This window comes from Monodelphis domestica, chromosome 3 (assembly GCF_027887165.1).
Source record: "Monodelphis domestica isolate mMonDom1 chromosome 3, mMonDom1.pri, whole genome shotgun sequence".
Classification (NCBI taxonomy): Eukaryota; Metazoa; Chordata; class Mammalia; order Didelphimorphia; family Didelphidae; genus Monodelphis; species Monodelphis domestica.
In genome coordinates, this window is record NC_077229.1 from 102,968,182 (window position 1) to 102,983,178 (window position 14,997).

General features: G+C 41.7%; 1 protein-coding gene and 1 long non-coding RNA gene across 2 annotated transcripts in view; one reads left to right on the forward strand and one right to left on the reverse strand.

Moving 5' to 3' along the window:
- Positions 1 to 3,077: 3,077 nt before the first annotated feature.
- On the reverse strand, positions 3,078 to 10,865 carry LOC103102063 (cation channel sperm-associated auxiliary subunit TMEM249). The gene is made up of 6 exons (XM_007488768.3): positions 10,721 to 10,865; positions 10,184 to 10,331; positions 9,874 to 9,968; positions 6,232 to 6,427; positions 5,183 to 5,268; positions 3,078 to 3,473 (listed from the first exon to the last, which is right to left on the reverse strand). The coding sequence occupies exons 1-6, from the start codon at positions 10,808 to 10,810 to the stop codon at positions 3,282 to 3,284; spliced, it is 807 nt and encodes a 268-aa protein (XP_007488830.1). The 5' UTR covers positions 10,811 to 10,865; the 3' UTR covers positions 3,078 to 3,281.
- Positions 10,866 to 13,928: 3,063 nt separating this feature from the next.
- Positions 13,929 to 14,997, forward strand: part of LOC103102772 (uncharacterized) — a 31,252-nt gene continuing 30,183 nt past the window's right edge. The window contains exon 1 of the long non-coding RNA XR_465633.3: positions 13,929 to 14,584. This is a non-coding gene — a long non-coding RNA (uncharacterized LOC103102772). The remainder of the gene's footprint in view (positions 14,585 to 14,997) is intronic.

The window sequence follows — 14,997 nt, forward strand, 5'->3', positions numbered from 1 at the left end:
CCCATATTGGAGAGCAAGTGAGATTGTCAATAGATGCCCTGAAGAGATAAAACCAAGGAGCTAATTGCAGAGAGAAGCTTGGCAGTCATGAAGACCAGTGAAGATATGGCACTAGGAGACCAGTGAGTATTCAAGATGACTGGGGATCAACACCTTGCTACCCCAGCCAGAAACACAGTGGAGGCAGTGTAATGACATCAACAAAAATCATCGGTAGCACTTCAAGATAGTGTCAAAAATGTATAAGCCTTTCCATATATTTTTACTCCTCTAATAAATGATATATGTATTTATAGGCTTATGGGGAAATACTTTATTTTTATTTTTATTAGTCTCCTATTTTATTAAATACCTTTTGTAGTGGTAGAATTAGGAATAAGATAATTAGGTATTGCTAAATGAGTTTGCAAAGCAATCTTGCAAACCTGTAGGTCTCATGCACAAGTGACAGGTATGACCAGGAGTTTGGAACGGGGGAAATCTAGGTAAAATTCTCATGCTGGCAGTTGAGAACATTCAGGGAATTGAAAGTCAGTTGGATTTGGTTACTGACCAGGTCAGGCTGCTTTTGGTTTTTGCTCTGAGGGTCTCATCTGAGCTGAAGAGATTTTAACCTGGTTTTGTTCCCACTGGCAATATTTTGGAGAGATTTCTAGGAAAGACCTCCTTGTGACAGCAAAGTCCTTGAGCTGGCCTGCCTTAGAACCAATACACAGTATTGATTCTAAGACAGAAGCTAAGGGTTTAAAAAAAAAAGTCCTTGAGCTGGATTTGAGGTCTTTGTGAATTGTTCTTAGGTCATCTCTCATCTGGAAGAGATCGCAACTACCTCCAAAGGTTTCCTGGTTCCTTACTATATAGATAACACCAATTGTGAGTAAGAATGCTTCAAGGAAGAGGGAGAAAGAGGACCCAGACTTTTGGTGGCCTGGCATTTTGAGGTTTCATCTCACTGCCAAGCCAGTAGTTAAACCCTGACATCTTTGGGTTTACCAGGTCACTCTGTGCAGAGGCAAGGCTATATACCTTTTAAGAGATAAGGCTTGTGTCAGGACAGTTAGATAAGTGGGTTTTTTATTAGTCAGTTAAGGAGGGATTTAGGATTAGACCTTATAAGATCTGAAGGCTAATCCTTGTATGTAGTGAATTTTAGGGAATCTTTAGCTAGATAAAATCTAGATTAGGGATTTCCTTATTTAATACCTTTTAATCAATTTTTGTATTATTTTATATTAATATTTTATTTATAAATATAATATTTATATTACTAAGTCTTTATTTTTATAAACCCTTGCTCTCTAAGACAGTGTGTACCCTGGCCCAGTACAGGGAGGTTCATACTTGGAATCTTTCTGTAGGTTGAGTAACTGAGGTAGAACCATCAAATACTTCAGTACCAACCTCGAAGACTGACATTATATATTTAGTCATTCATTTCTTCACTTTGCTTCCACCAGGTCAGTAGCAGAAGTAAACAATTTTGCAAAGATGATAGTAGAGCTATGAATTTTTGAGTGGATGTAGATCCATGCAGCACATTGAACCTGATGTAGACTTTCTCCTCATGAGAGGGAGCACCCCAGATGCCACATGAATGTGTCTTCCCATCCTATATACATATAGTCCAGATCCTCCTTGTTCTAGGGCTCCCCTTCCCTAGGGGTTCTAGGGAAGCTTCTAGGGCTGCCCACAGGGAGCCATAAATTGGGGACTCATAAGCCCAGCTAACCCCTCCCTCCCTATGTCATAACTAGATGCTGATCTGTGAGTATGCCTTCTTTACTGGTGAGGAGCAGACCTTTATTCCCTTCTTCCCGTGGTAGTTTATCTGGGTAGGAGGAAGGGGTTAAGGTTGTGGAATCTTGGAGGAGGAGGAAGACACCCCTGCTGCACTGTGTCTAGAGAGCTCCTTCTACTCACCTGTCATAATTTTTTAAAAGTACCCCCGGGGAAAACAAAGCAATACAAAAAAAAAAAAACCTGGTTCTGATATGGACTGACAATGGGCAATAATGGGTAGTAATAGGAACAGGACCCTCAAACTCTGAAATCTTGCATTTCTCATTTAGCACTGCTTAAACATCAACTAGAAAAGCCCTAGTTTCAGCATTAGTAAAGCATGAAGTGTAAATTGTTCAATTATCCACTCTGTGTACTAGATCTGTACCATTCTATACTAGGCATTAACTTTGCATTCTTGGGAATAATTACCTATAGAGGTCCTCCAATGCACAACACTCCCCTCCTCATGTTCCCACTCTAGAAGGGCAGCAAGACCTCTCCAAGTTGACAAATGACAACAAGGTGGACAATGGAGAAAAATGAACCTTTTGCATTGGGGACTCTGGCATTCCAGAAGAATCCCTCTTCTTGTGCATGCTCCTTCTTCTCTATGGCAACAAACTCCAAAACATACCTCCACCTGAGTTTGGAAAGGGAGATGCTAAGCTACCAGACCTCAACAAATATGGCAACCCTGATCCACAGGGTGTGGAAGCTGCCACTACTTGATGGTAGCTGCCACTCTGCAGTGGAAGCTCCACTGCTATGAGGAAGCTGCCACTCTATGGCTAAGCTACTATTCCATGCAATCAAGCTCCAAAGATGCTACTCTAGTAGCCCCTGGGCTTATCCATCAGCCTTAGGGCTACCCGATTAGCCCCCAGACTATTCCACCAACTATTAGGCTATTATACTATCAAAAACCACTTCTTCAAATTATTTTCTTTTCTTACTTCTGGACTGAACGAGTTTGAGTCTCCCATTATTGGGGCAAGACCCTGCTACAAATTTAATTAATTGTTGCTCCCATGTCAATTCTGATACTTAGCCAGAGACCGAAGAGGCAGAGGGATTATTGGTCTTTGAGGTAGGAGACCCAAGTTTGAATTCTGGCTTATATTGACAGTATGTACTACCTTACTAAACATCTATAGACTTCAGTTTCATCATTTGTAAAACTGAGCATTTTAACTTTTCTACTATACTATGTCCATATTGTTGAAAAGGACTGTCCTTGTAAAAAGAATAGGACATCATATAAATGTGTTGTTAAATGACAAAGACCACTTAGAACATTATGGAGGTGGGAGGAACCAGTTTTATTGAGGGGGGGGATGAGCAGGGATAGGCCTCAAACCCTCATTACCCAGGGGTAGTAAGGGCTACAGGTGGGAAAATAGACAGGGAAGTAAAAGACCTAAGACATTTGGGTGGGATGTTGAGGAAGGGGGATGGGAACTGTGGGGCCACTCTTTCACCACAATCCATGTTGGCTGTTCTCAAGCCTCGTCATCATCTTGATACTGGCTAACCCGAGGTTTATAGCCAGCCAAGTTGCGTTTGGTAATTCCAGGGCTGTATAGAGATCCCAGTGGCCAGTGGCGGATAACATGGCGGTAGGACAAAGATGAACAGTCAAAGTAGTTCAAGTTCAGTTTGCGAGCCATATGGCGACCCAGGAATTCCAATTGCTGGAGAGGCAAAGAGGAGGACATAAGGGGAGGGGGACAGGACTTTCCTGTGGGGAACAGGGGCCCAGAAAGATCTAGAACTTGGTCTCTTAGAGCCCAATCTTCAGGGACATGAGCCCTTGGCCTTGATTCGCTGAGGAATCTTGGGAAAGGCCCTTCCTTTCCCTCTCTGCACCTATCCTCTCATATTTAAAATAGGTATAGTGTGGGAGTGTGGTTTTGTTTTCAAGAACTTTTAGGCTTCCTTGGGCTAGGAGAGAAAGAATGTGAGCCAAGGAGTCAGGAGTTGGAAGCTTTCCCCTCTAAAGAATGTGGACCCTTGGCTCTCTCCTCCACTGACTGATATGGGCTCATAGACTAGAAAATAGTGGAGCCACGTGCTAGAGGGCCCTAGGGGAGGCCAGATCCACTGGCCCTGGTGGCTCCTGTTCTTCCACAAGGCTCACAGTCCCCCAGTCCTCATAGGAACTAGGGTCCCCACTCCAGGACCGTAGGCAGCATCCTCTATCCAAGAACTCAGCAAATATGAAGCTGGATGTAGCTTTCTGTGTATATGCACATACGTGAACGACTGCTGTGTGCTAGAGAAAGTCACTGTTTGTCATGAGCACACCATGGCTGTGTGTGACCCTGAAGCTCTGACCATTTCACCCTCTTACTTTCTCTCTCCTTGTTGCCCTCTATTTCACCTTCTCGTTCTTTCTCTGTCTTTCTTTTCTGCTGCTTCTTCCCCTTTCTCTGTCCCTCACTTTTTGTCTCTTTTTCTGTCTCTGACCTAAATTATTCTGACTTTTAACTGATCACTCTGCCTCTGTTCAACCTGGCCTGAACCAATTTTTGCAGCCTTATTGGACGTTACTTCCTGAGTTCTGTGATCTAGCCAACTTTTTCTCCCTCTTCTTCACACACTTATAATAAAAATAACAATAGTAAACATTTTAAAAATCATATTAATAATAATAATGCCCTAAAATATGTGTATCACTTTAAGATTTGGAAAGAACTTGATAAATATTTTCACGACAATTCTGGGAGGTGAGAGCTATTAATATCTCCACTTTATAGATGAGGAAACTGAGGCAACACTCTGTCTCCCATCTCCAGCCCTTTGCATTGGTCATATTGCATGCCTGGAATGATCTCTCGATTTATCTCCACTTTGTAGGAAAGTCCTTCTCTTCCTTTGAGGCGACATTTCCTGAATGAGGTCGTTCCTGACTCCAAATTGCTTGTACCCCCTCACCACCAAGTTAACTTCTCCTTAAGTGTCGTATATGTGTGAAGTTGTTCACTTTATATCGATGTCGAGTGTATTTTCATGGACTCTCATCTCTCCCAGTGGAGGATAAGCTCGATTTGAGTAGGGAGCCATTCAGGCCTTGATTTTGTGTCTCTAGGAACTAGCACGGTTCCTGCCATATAATAATAGGCACTTAATGAATGCACACTTGTGCATCTGGTTTGGCCTGATTTGACCACAAAGGATCCTCATTGTAAAAATCTCTTCTATGCACTGTGGGTTATTGGATGCAATGCAAATGGCTAGTGATGTGAGGGGCCAGAGAGTCATGGGGGCAACCAGGGTGTAAGCAGGTTAGGAGGAGGGAGAGGACATCATCACAGAGAGAAGTGAAGATGGTCAGCAGGGCAGGGGAGGGGAGAAGTCGGGAGAAAGCCCAGGGATCAGGAGAGGGTGGTCAAGTCCTTACCTCATAATGTTCTGACAGCTTAACCAGCACCAGTGGCTCCAGTTTGTAGCCACAGAAGACCAGTTGGAAGAAGTACCTGCCATAGGCTACAGAGGGAGAAGGCATCTCAGTGCTACCCTAGCTGGCAGCCAGGGACTCCCCCTCCTCCCATTTCCCCCACCTTGGAAGTAAAAGGGGAGAGGCAGCTCTGCAGCATAGTGGCTAGAGAGCCAGGCCTGGAGTTGGAAGGTCTTGGGTTCCAGTGTGGCTTCAGACACTTCCTGACCCTGGGCAAATCACTGAACCCCAATTGTCTAGCCCTCTCCACTCTTCTGCTTTTGAATAAATACAGTACTGATCTAAGACAGACAGAAAGTCATGGATTCTTTTTAGAAGAAGGAAAAATCCTGTCTCCAAACTCTAAATTTCAGTCTTGATTCCCTTTCTTTATCTTGGCTCTTACTTCACAATCCTGTTCTAAGTTTTTTAACTATCTCTTCAGTTTCCACATCCCTGACCCTGATGTGCATCTCCCTGGCCTTAGTTCTAGGTTCTTCTAATCTCTTACCCCAGGTCAGTTCCTTGGACATTTTCTCAGATCCCTGACCTGATCATAATGCTACAGACCCTATTGTCAACACCTTAGCTTCATTGATCTCTTCCCTATAATCCTGTCTCTGTTTTTAACTCCCTCAATTCATTCCTAACTTCAACACATGACCACCCACTTTTGAACCTGACCTGAGCTTCCTAACTCTGTCTTGGACCCTCTTCCTCCAGTCCCAATTTCATGAACCCATTCATTAGTTTTGGGATTCTAACCTGAGCTACTTTTTCTATACCTTGTTCCATGCCTTGAAGCCCTTGCCTCCATTCCTCTGACTCTCTAGGTTCTTGTCTGTTTCCAATTTCCCATCCAAGTTTCCAGTATCTTTGTCCCAGTGCCTGGCTCATTAGCCCTGTCCCATCCTAGACCCCAACTTACTGTTCCTCTGGTCTCTGTCCCCAGGTAGCCTGACTCCATTCCCACCTCCCAGTCAGACTCTTTGCTCCCCAGCCATGTTGAATACCATCAGATTTCACAGCAAGGCGAATGTAGACACGGTGCATGGGTCCTTGACACACAGTGCGTCCTTGGATGGAGAAGTGGTACATCCCACGAGTATGGTTCAAGATCAGGCGGCGCTTTGGTATTGATGACAATATGAGCCACAGACCAATACCTATTCCGTAGGCGGGGAAACCCCATGTCTGCTGACTGCTCACCTGTAGTCCCAAGGTTAATTATAGAGACATCATCAAAAATCCAGAAAAGGGATGGAAGAGGGTAGAAGGTGGATGGGCATGAGGAAGCAGACGGATATAAAAGGGGATATGGGGAAGATAGAAGGGAGATTCTTCAAGGCTTCAGTATAGTTTTGGCTTTATCCATGAGGATACTCCTTTTAGCAGTTCAGATTGCTTCCCATTCACATTTTCTCCTCCAGTGCTTGTCTATGTCTTCCCACTGATTTTCCCACAAAGAATATACAAATGTTCTGGAGGTTTCTTTTTAAGTCTTTTTTTTTTTAAACCTTACCTTCTGTCTTAGAACCAATACTATGTACTGGTTCCAAGGCAGAAGAGCAGTAACGGTTAGGCAATGGGGGTCAAGTGAGTTGTCCAGCGTCACACAGATACAAAGTATTTGAGACCAGATTTGAACCTAGGACCTCCCGTCTTTAAGCCTGGCTCTCAAGCCACTGAGCCACCCAGTTGCCCCCCTTTTAAAGTTTTTTAATATTTCATATGAGTCAATGTAGCCCTTATTCTTTTCATCTATTATCTTCTTTTCTGGCTAGGTAACTAGACACATCTCCTTTTCCAACCCTGCATTCCTGGACTGATATCTTTATACCATCTCTTGTAAGCAAATCAAATGTTATCATCTAATTATGTCCATTGAGCATCTCTCCATTGGCTTTCTGGCCACTCACAATTTTGATTCTTCTAAGTTTCTGGTGTTTTATGATTTAACACCCATAATAGCATTAATAACATGGTCTTTTGTGTCAGGAAGGAACCAAAGATCATGGAGAATACCGTAGGACTTCTTAAACTGAATTCAACCTTTTTCTTTTTCCTCTTTAACTCTCCTTTCAACTCCTTGTCTATCAGAAGTACTTATTCAATGATAGTCTAATTCAATCATTTAACTGAATGTCCTATTTGGAATGATGTGCATTTCCCTTTAATTTGTTTTTTTGTGTGTATTGTTATGGCAATCTCCTCTGAGTGGTTGTACATCTTTTAAGGTTGCTCAGGAATATTCAAGGCTGTGGAGGAGGTGGAGAGAACTATGTTATGAACACAATGCCATTCACAAACAGGAACATCTGCTAAGCCTTAGCATTAATGGAGGATGTCCTCAATGACAGCCACAAAACATTTTGACCTGCATGCCACCTTATTTTATGAATCACCTGATATCAGAAAACATTGCCATTAAACAAGACCCTAGCCTCAAGAGTAGGAGGGTTACTGGCCTTGCAGTCCAGGACCTCAGATGCTTGCTGTCTTTGTGACTATAGCCAGACTATTCTTGGGCCTCAGTTTCTTCAGTTGTAAAATGAGATTGACTTGATGATTTCTGAGGTCCCTTTCAGCACTAGACTTATAATCCTATTATCTATACAGGAACCTGATTTGGAAATTATACTTGTAGTAGGACATCATTAATCATTCATTTCCAGCCTTGACCCAATTTTGTGGGCGAGTGAGTGTGTGCCTCTGTGTGTGTGTGTGTGTGTGTGTGTGTGTGCCTCTGTGTGTGTGTGTGTGAAAGAGAGACAGAGACAGAGACAGAGATGTTCAGTGCTTGCCATGTCTGGCACCTTATGATTCTCTTCTTGAAAGAAATAGTCTTGGTTATGTCTTCATGTATTCTGAGTTCACTGATAACAAGAACATCAACACTGATGTGGTTCAGGACTCCCAACTATCTATTAACTTGGTGGTCACTGGGCCAAGCAAGAGCTCACACTTAGAGTCTGAGCAGTTAAAATTAATCCTTATAGATGGTCCCCAAATGGTGATTCTTATCCTATTCTGCTCCCTTTATAACGCTTTGCCACTATCATCGTGGAAAGGGAAGGGATCCATTTGGGACCAGGAAATATTTGGTCTTTTTCCTGGGGACATGCTTTGCCACCAGCAAAGAATTAATGAATTAATCACCTATTGACCAAATTGCGGGGATGTATCACTGTGCCTAGCAATGGCTGGATCTCTGAAAACAGGTGCATTCACCGACTAGGACCATATTTGGTATCCATCAACCCATCTATCAGTATGTCACTTGTTAGAAACGCCTTCTGTAACCATGAATCTCCACCCCAGCTTCAGAGTAGAGAAAAAATTAGACAATAATAATATTGCTGATAAAAACAAAACAGTGACTGAGAAGATAATCAATAACTACTAGCCCACCCCTATGGCCCCTTTCTCAGTTTTATAAACCTCTGTGAAAGGACCTATGCACATTTCAAGGGTAACATTAATATAAAATATAAGAAAGGAACAGACAGGCTTTTAAAGTCTATTTTCCCCAACAGAACAAAGCTTGGGTCAAAAACTGATGTCTGTTCTATGTAGTGTTTGTAGCTCTCTAGAAAATGTTTCATTCTGGGAACAAAGCACAGCTTGAAAAGTTCTCCTTCAACCAGGTTTTCCCCCACATAAGGTCAGATTAGTTTTCCAGATGTTCCTATTTGTGGATGATATTGTGTCAAGTCACAAAATACTTCAGAGTCTCTCCAAGTATAACGTGACCACACTATTGGCCAAACAATCCACAAAAGAAAAACCAGGTGGATGAAGAATGCTTATTGCCTAGTATGACATGTAATTGGAAGGGAAACCCACAGGGCTCATCTATCAGTACACAAATCTTGAACAGGCAGGGTAGATGAATAAGGATGTGGACCCAGAATCAAAGCATAAGAAGAGAGTAAGCTAGGCTGCATTTGGGTAGTTGAACAATGGTCCCAACTTTATCTTTGACACAAAAACTCATCTAAAGTGTCACAGTGGGAAAAGCACCAAACCTGGAGACAGGAACACCTGAGTTCAAATTGAGCCTCAGACACTTACTATCTGTGTGACCTTGGACATGTGCCTTATCTTCTTTCTGCCTCAGTTTCCTCCTCTGTAAATGGGAAATTATCCTACCTCCCAGGGTAGTGGTGAAGATCTAATGAGGTAGTGTTAGTAAAGTGCTTTGCAAGCCTTAAGGCATCATATAAAGGGCTAGCTGTAATGATTGTGATCTTCTTAACACCCAGTATCTTCTGGTGATTCTCCAAGGTGGCGAATCATGGAATATCACAGTCTAGGAAGAATCAAAATCGTGGGTGACACAAAGGGTCACAGAGAAAAATATCATGCCTGGTCTGATTCATCTAAGCAGGCAATAGCAAATTGCCAGAGATGACTTGATGGCAAGAAACAGCATAAAGTATATCAGTAGAGAAAATGTAGGATTGAAAGGGGGAAAGCCTGGTCATGGATCCAGAATGAGGAACAAGAGATACCCAGCCTGAGGGCTTCACAGGGAACAGATGAGGAGGGCATAGGTGAGAAAGGAGGAGGTAGGTGAGAATGTGGGAGCAATAAGAAGGAAGAGTCAAAAGAGGATATGGAAAATATATAAGGAGATAGATGGGGATTCCTACCTTAGTGAAAATCCCAAGGCTCAAGAGTAGAACGCAGACTAAAAAAAGCAGAGTCCCCTTCCACAAGGTGTCCTGGTAATAGTCTAGCACATAAACTGTTGGAACAGCAGGTAGAGTGTTAGATCAGAGTTGTCTTCTGTCCTTTCACCTGTCCACTTTACTGATACCTCTTGTCTTCTCTTGTCTGGTTTTTGCCTTTCCCTGTGTCCCCTCTGTTCCCCATGTTCCAGTGTGTTCCCATATCAGCTGCCAGTGACCTGTTTCCCCCTCACCTCCCTCTCTCCCTGATGTTCCCAGCTCCCTACTTCACCATTAGGCTGCTGCTGAAAGAAGGGATAGAAAGGATTTTGCTTGAGCTTCTTGGCAAGACTGCGCTCAGTGCTGAAGTAGCCAATTTCCCATAACTCAAAACCAGTGCCCCCAGTGCCAGTGCCAGGGATATGGATTGGCTTGGGGCCCTGAAAGAGAAAGGAAGGGCATGAGGAGAAGACATTAGGTCATCAGGTCATCAGAAGAGGTGGGGGAGATTGGGAAAGAACTGGAAAAGGGCAGGAGAGGAGAGAATGTAGAAAACATCAGGATGAAGACATGAAGGAAAGGATGGAGGGAACAGAAAAAAGGCAGGTTCACAGAGTGAAGATAAGGAGAAGGACTAGAGAGCAGGATCAAATGAGGACGACAGGGAAATAATAGCAGGGAGACACTTACAGAGAAGATGGGTTCACAAGGAAAGCATGAGACGATGGGATAGATGAGATGAAAGAGAGAATAGGGTCTCTGAGTAAGGACTGGGTTAGAGAGGGAAGAAGGAGCTAGCTTCTCTGATCCAGAATGCCTTTGGACATACCCGAGAGAAGAATTCCATGATCACAGGTGTGGGATAGATAAAGCAGCTGGAAAAGCAGTTACCCTGAGGGTTAATTTGAATGAAAGACATGGGTTCTAGAAGGGCAAGTTGAATCCTGGATTGTCTGAGACTTCTAGAATCATCAGACCTTGTCTTCTGGTGGAAGTTAGAACAATCTTTCACCTTATTCACAGGATGACACAGAACATCAGAACTGGAAGAGACTGTCACTAGCCACCTAATCCAACTGTTACCTGAACAAAAATTCTCTCTAAAACATGCCTGGTGAGTGGTCATCCAGGCTTTACTGAAAGGCCTTGTGGAAGATGGAGTCACCTCTGTACAAGAAGTAGTCTATTTCATTTTAAGATAGCTCTAGTTAATAGGAAATTTTTCCTTATGTGGAGCCTGAAATCTGTCCATCTGTAATGTCAATCCGTCATTCCTAGTTCTGTACAATAGAGTTCAGTAAAAAAAAAAAATAAAATCCTTCTTCCACTTGATAACCTTTCAAACACTGGAAGAGTTTTTCCTACCTCCTCCCGCCCTCCCTTGGTAATCTGTCATTCCTTCTCAGTATACAGACATTTCCAATCTTTAAAGAAATCGTTCATTTCACTTATGATGTTCCTCCAATATAAACAGAGCCTCTCCAATGGTTTTATGAAAAATTTATTTCAGTTAATAAACATTTATATTTTTCCCTCCTTTTACCCACCAAAAATATGTAAGAAACACAGCCATGTCTAAAAATGTATGTTTTAATTTGAATCTAAGTACTGTCAGGAGGAGAGTAACATTTTTCACCTTTATCTTTTCCTATGCACATTTTTTTGAAGCTCTCCAGTGACCAGAAATTGCATTTATTCGGAAGTTTTTCTTTCTATCACACTGGAATATATGTTTCTGTGTAAGTTCTGTCAGCTAAGGACAAACAGAATAAGTCTACAATCCTCTTTCTCAAGATAGCCAATCTGATACTTGAAGGCCATTATTAGGTCCTTTTCTTTGTTAAGCTTACCATCACCAATTTCCTCAACTATCTCCTGGCACATCCTGCAAATCTTGTTACAGTTTTGGTCACTCCGTTCTGGAAATGCTCTAGTTTGTCATAGTTTTTCCTGAAATGTAAAATCTAGAACCAGGCACAATCTTTCACATTTTCTTTGGCCAATGCTAAAGACAGTAAGATTTGGATAGGGGGAATTGACACTGTCCCTCAGTTTGTAAAGCCTAAGATCCAAATGGGCAGGTAGGGTAGCACCTGGAGTGCTAGGGTGGACCTGGAATCAGGAAGAATTATGTTCTTGATTTCAAATCTAGCATCAGACACTTTGCTCGATGTTTGGCCCTGGGAAAGTCACTTAAACCTTGTTTGTCTCAGTTCCTCATCTGTAAAATGAGCTGGAAAAGGAAATGGCCAACCACTCTGGTATCTTGGCCAAGAAAACTCCAAGTGGGATCATGAAGGGACACCACTGAAATGAGTGAACAAAGATCCAATTAGACTTTTTTGGTTGCTCTATTATGTCATTGGCTGATAATAAGTTTTCAGTACATTAAAACCAGCACCACAAAATTACAAAATTTTATCTTTGGTTCCAAAAGACCTTAGAGGTCAACTAGTTCAACCTGTAATTAAAAATAAATTGCCTCGAAGACATTCTTTAAAAAAAAAACAACAACAATTTTTCTTCATTGGATTTTTGTGACTCTTTTTCCATTCAGCCAATTTTGCTTTTTGAGCTATTGTTTTCTTTTTGCATTACTTTCATTTTATTCCTCATTTTTCTTTAACCTGTCTTATTTGATTTTTTTAATTCTTTTTTTTGTTCTTCTAGAGCTTGAGACCAATCCCCCCCCCTTTATAAGTTTTACATGTGGTTGCTTAGATCTCACCATCCCCAGTTGGTTCTGTTCTTTGCTCTTTTTCCCTATAAAAATTTCTGAGTGGTAAATGGTTTTTTTTGTTTTGCTGTTTGCTCATCTTCTCAGCCTTTTTTTTCCTGGTGGACTGGGAATTCTGAAAGTTGCTTGTTGATTTTGTCTCTTCTGTTGGCTTGCTGTATTAGGCAGTGTGGCTATTTTGCCCTGGCCATGTCTTCACCACAGCCGAGAGGCTTAAAAGAACCCAGTGTTATAGATTTCCAGATCTCACTGAAGGCTAGTGCCAGAGCCTGGGATTTCCAAGGGAAGATCTGAGGTGCCCTTTGTTGGAGTAGCATGAATCCTAGGATCTTGATGTTAGCCTAGTCCCTGGTACAATGGGGGGGGGGAGTTGTCTTCAGCCAGCACTCTACTGTGTGCAGTTTTACTTCCAGTTCCCCATTGTCCCATGAAAATCAACTCTCTCTGCCTACCCCTCAAGTTGTGTTCAGGAGGACAGCTCTCTCACTCCATCCTATATTGACTCCTATTTTTTGAAGAATTTTCTAAAGATTGATTTGGAAGTATATTCAGAGCTGTTTTGGCTTTCACTGCTACTAAGCTGCCATCTTGATTTGAGTCTGAAGACATTCTTGACTAAAGGGCATCTAATCTCTGCTTGAAGGTCCTATTGGAAAGGACTCTGATTCCTTCAGACAGCTCATTTCATGTTGTGACAGCTCTAGAAGGTTCTTCTTCTGAGCCAAAATCTCTCTCTCCAACTTTCACTCTTTGAATTTAGTTTTCTGGAGCCAAGTGGAACAAGGTCAGTGTGGCCTCTTCCACAGAGTCGCCCTTTAAAGACACAGATGGCTTTTATATGCTCTCCTCCCCCTCTGATTTCTCTCATCTAGGTTAAACATCCCTGCCTCTTTCAAAAGATCTCCCAATTGTCATATCATGGATTGAGGTTTCAAGGTCATCTGTCCCAATCTAGTACATTTTAGAGAGGGCAAATGAAGCCCATAGATGTGAAGTGATTCTTGCCCAAAATCATACAACTAGTGGTTATAGAAGTCTCCTTCAACCTTAATATTCAATAATTCTCATTCTTAGGCTGCATTAATTCAAGTCTAGTATCCAAAAGGAGGAAGATAAAAGTCCACAGTGCTATGAATTGGTCAGACTAGGAAAACCCTATTGTCTTCAGTTCTTGAGCCACTTCTATTAAGAGGTGTAATAAAATGGGCATGTCCATAATCCTTGTTGCTTGGGAATTTGGACTAGTGAATTGTTTGAGTTGGGAATTTCTGAGCTGCAGTACAGTTAAAGTCAATGGAGTGTTTGCACCAAATCTGGCACCAATATTGTGATCCCTTTGGAGTGGGAACCCATTCAATTGTCTTGGGGTGGGGTGAGGGCTGTGATGAACCAGTCTAGGTCACAAACAAAGAAGGTCAAAGCTTCCATGCTAATTATTAGTGGGAGAGCCCCGTGAGTAGCCACTGCACTTTTAGCCTGGGTAAGATAGGTAGGCAAAATATCAAAAAAATGGAATGGTGGCATATAAAAATGCTAACATAAATACAAAAAGAGTAGCCATGATGGTGAGGGAATTTGAAGCCAAGTAGTATAAAGAATTGTGAGTCACTTCCCCTATGCCATTTGATTAGTGAATGGTTGAAGGAACCAGACATATATAACCTGGAGAAGAGAAGACTTAGGAAGGATAGGAGAGCTGTCTTCAAATATCTAAAGAACTATTATACAGAATAGAGATTTAAAATATTTTTATATTTTTATACTCCTGAGTAAAGAGGTAGATTCAATGGATGGATGATATAGAGACAAGTTTTGGCCTAACATAAGGAAAAACTTCCAAAGACAGCTGTACAAAAGTAGAATGGGTTAACTTGGGAGGTCATTAGTTTCCCATCACTTGAGGTTTTCCTGCTGAAGCTGAGTATAAGGATGATGAAGAAAGAATTCATGTTTCAGGTAAGAGTTGGACTAGATGACTTCTGAGGTCTCTTTTAGTCATGTAACCATGTTAAATTCAAAATGCATTTTGAAGGAAAAAAACTGTAATTGATTTGTAAAATGTGTATGTGTGTTTCCCATGTAGGTTAATATTGTAAAATTATAAACTGTAAGCAATTAATACCAAAAAAATGAAAGTAAATGTTGCAAAATTACAAAGAAGAGATATGAAAAGACAATCTTCAACCCACTCCTTAGCAAAGATGAGAGGTACATGGGTATGGGACATTGCATTTTTTACCCTATTATGCTCTGATTTTCTTTTCTTTTTTCAATTATAATGTAAATTTTTAAACATTTATTTTTAAAATTTTTGAGTTCCAAATTCTCTCCCTCCTCCCTCCTTGATAAGGCAATTTTATATAGATCAT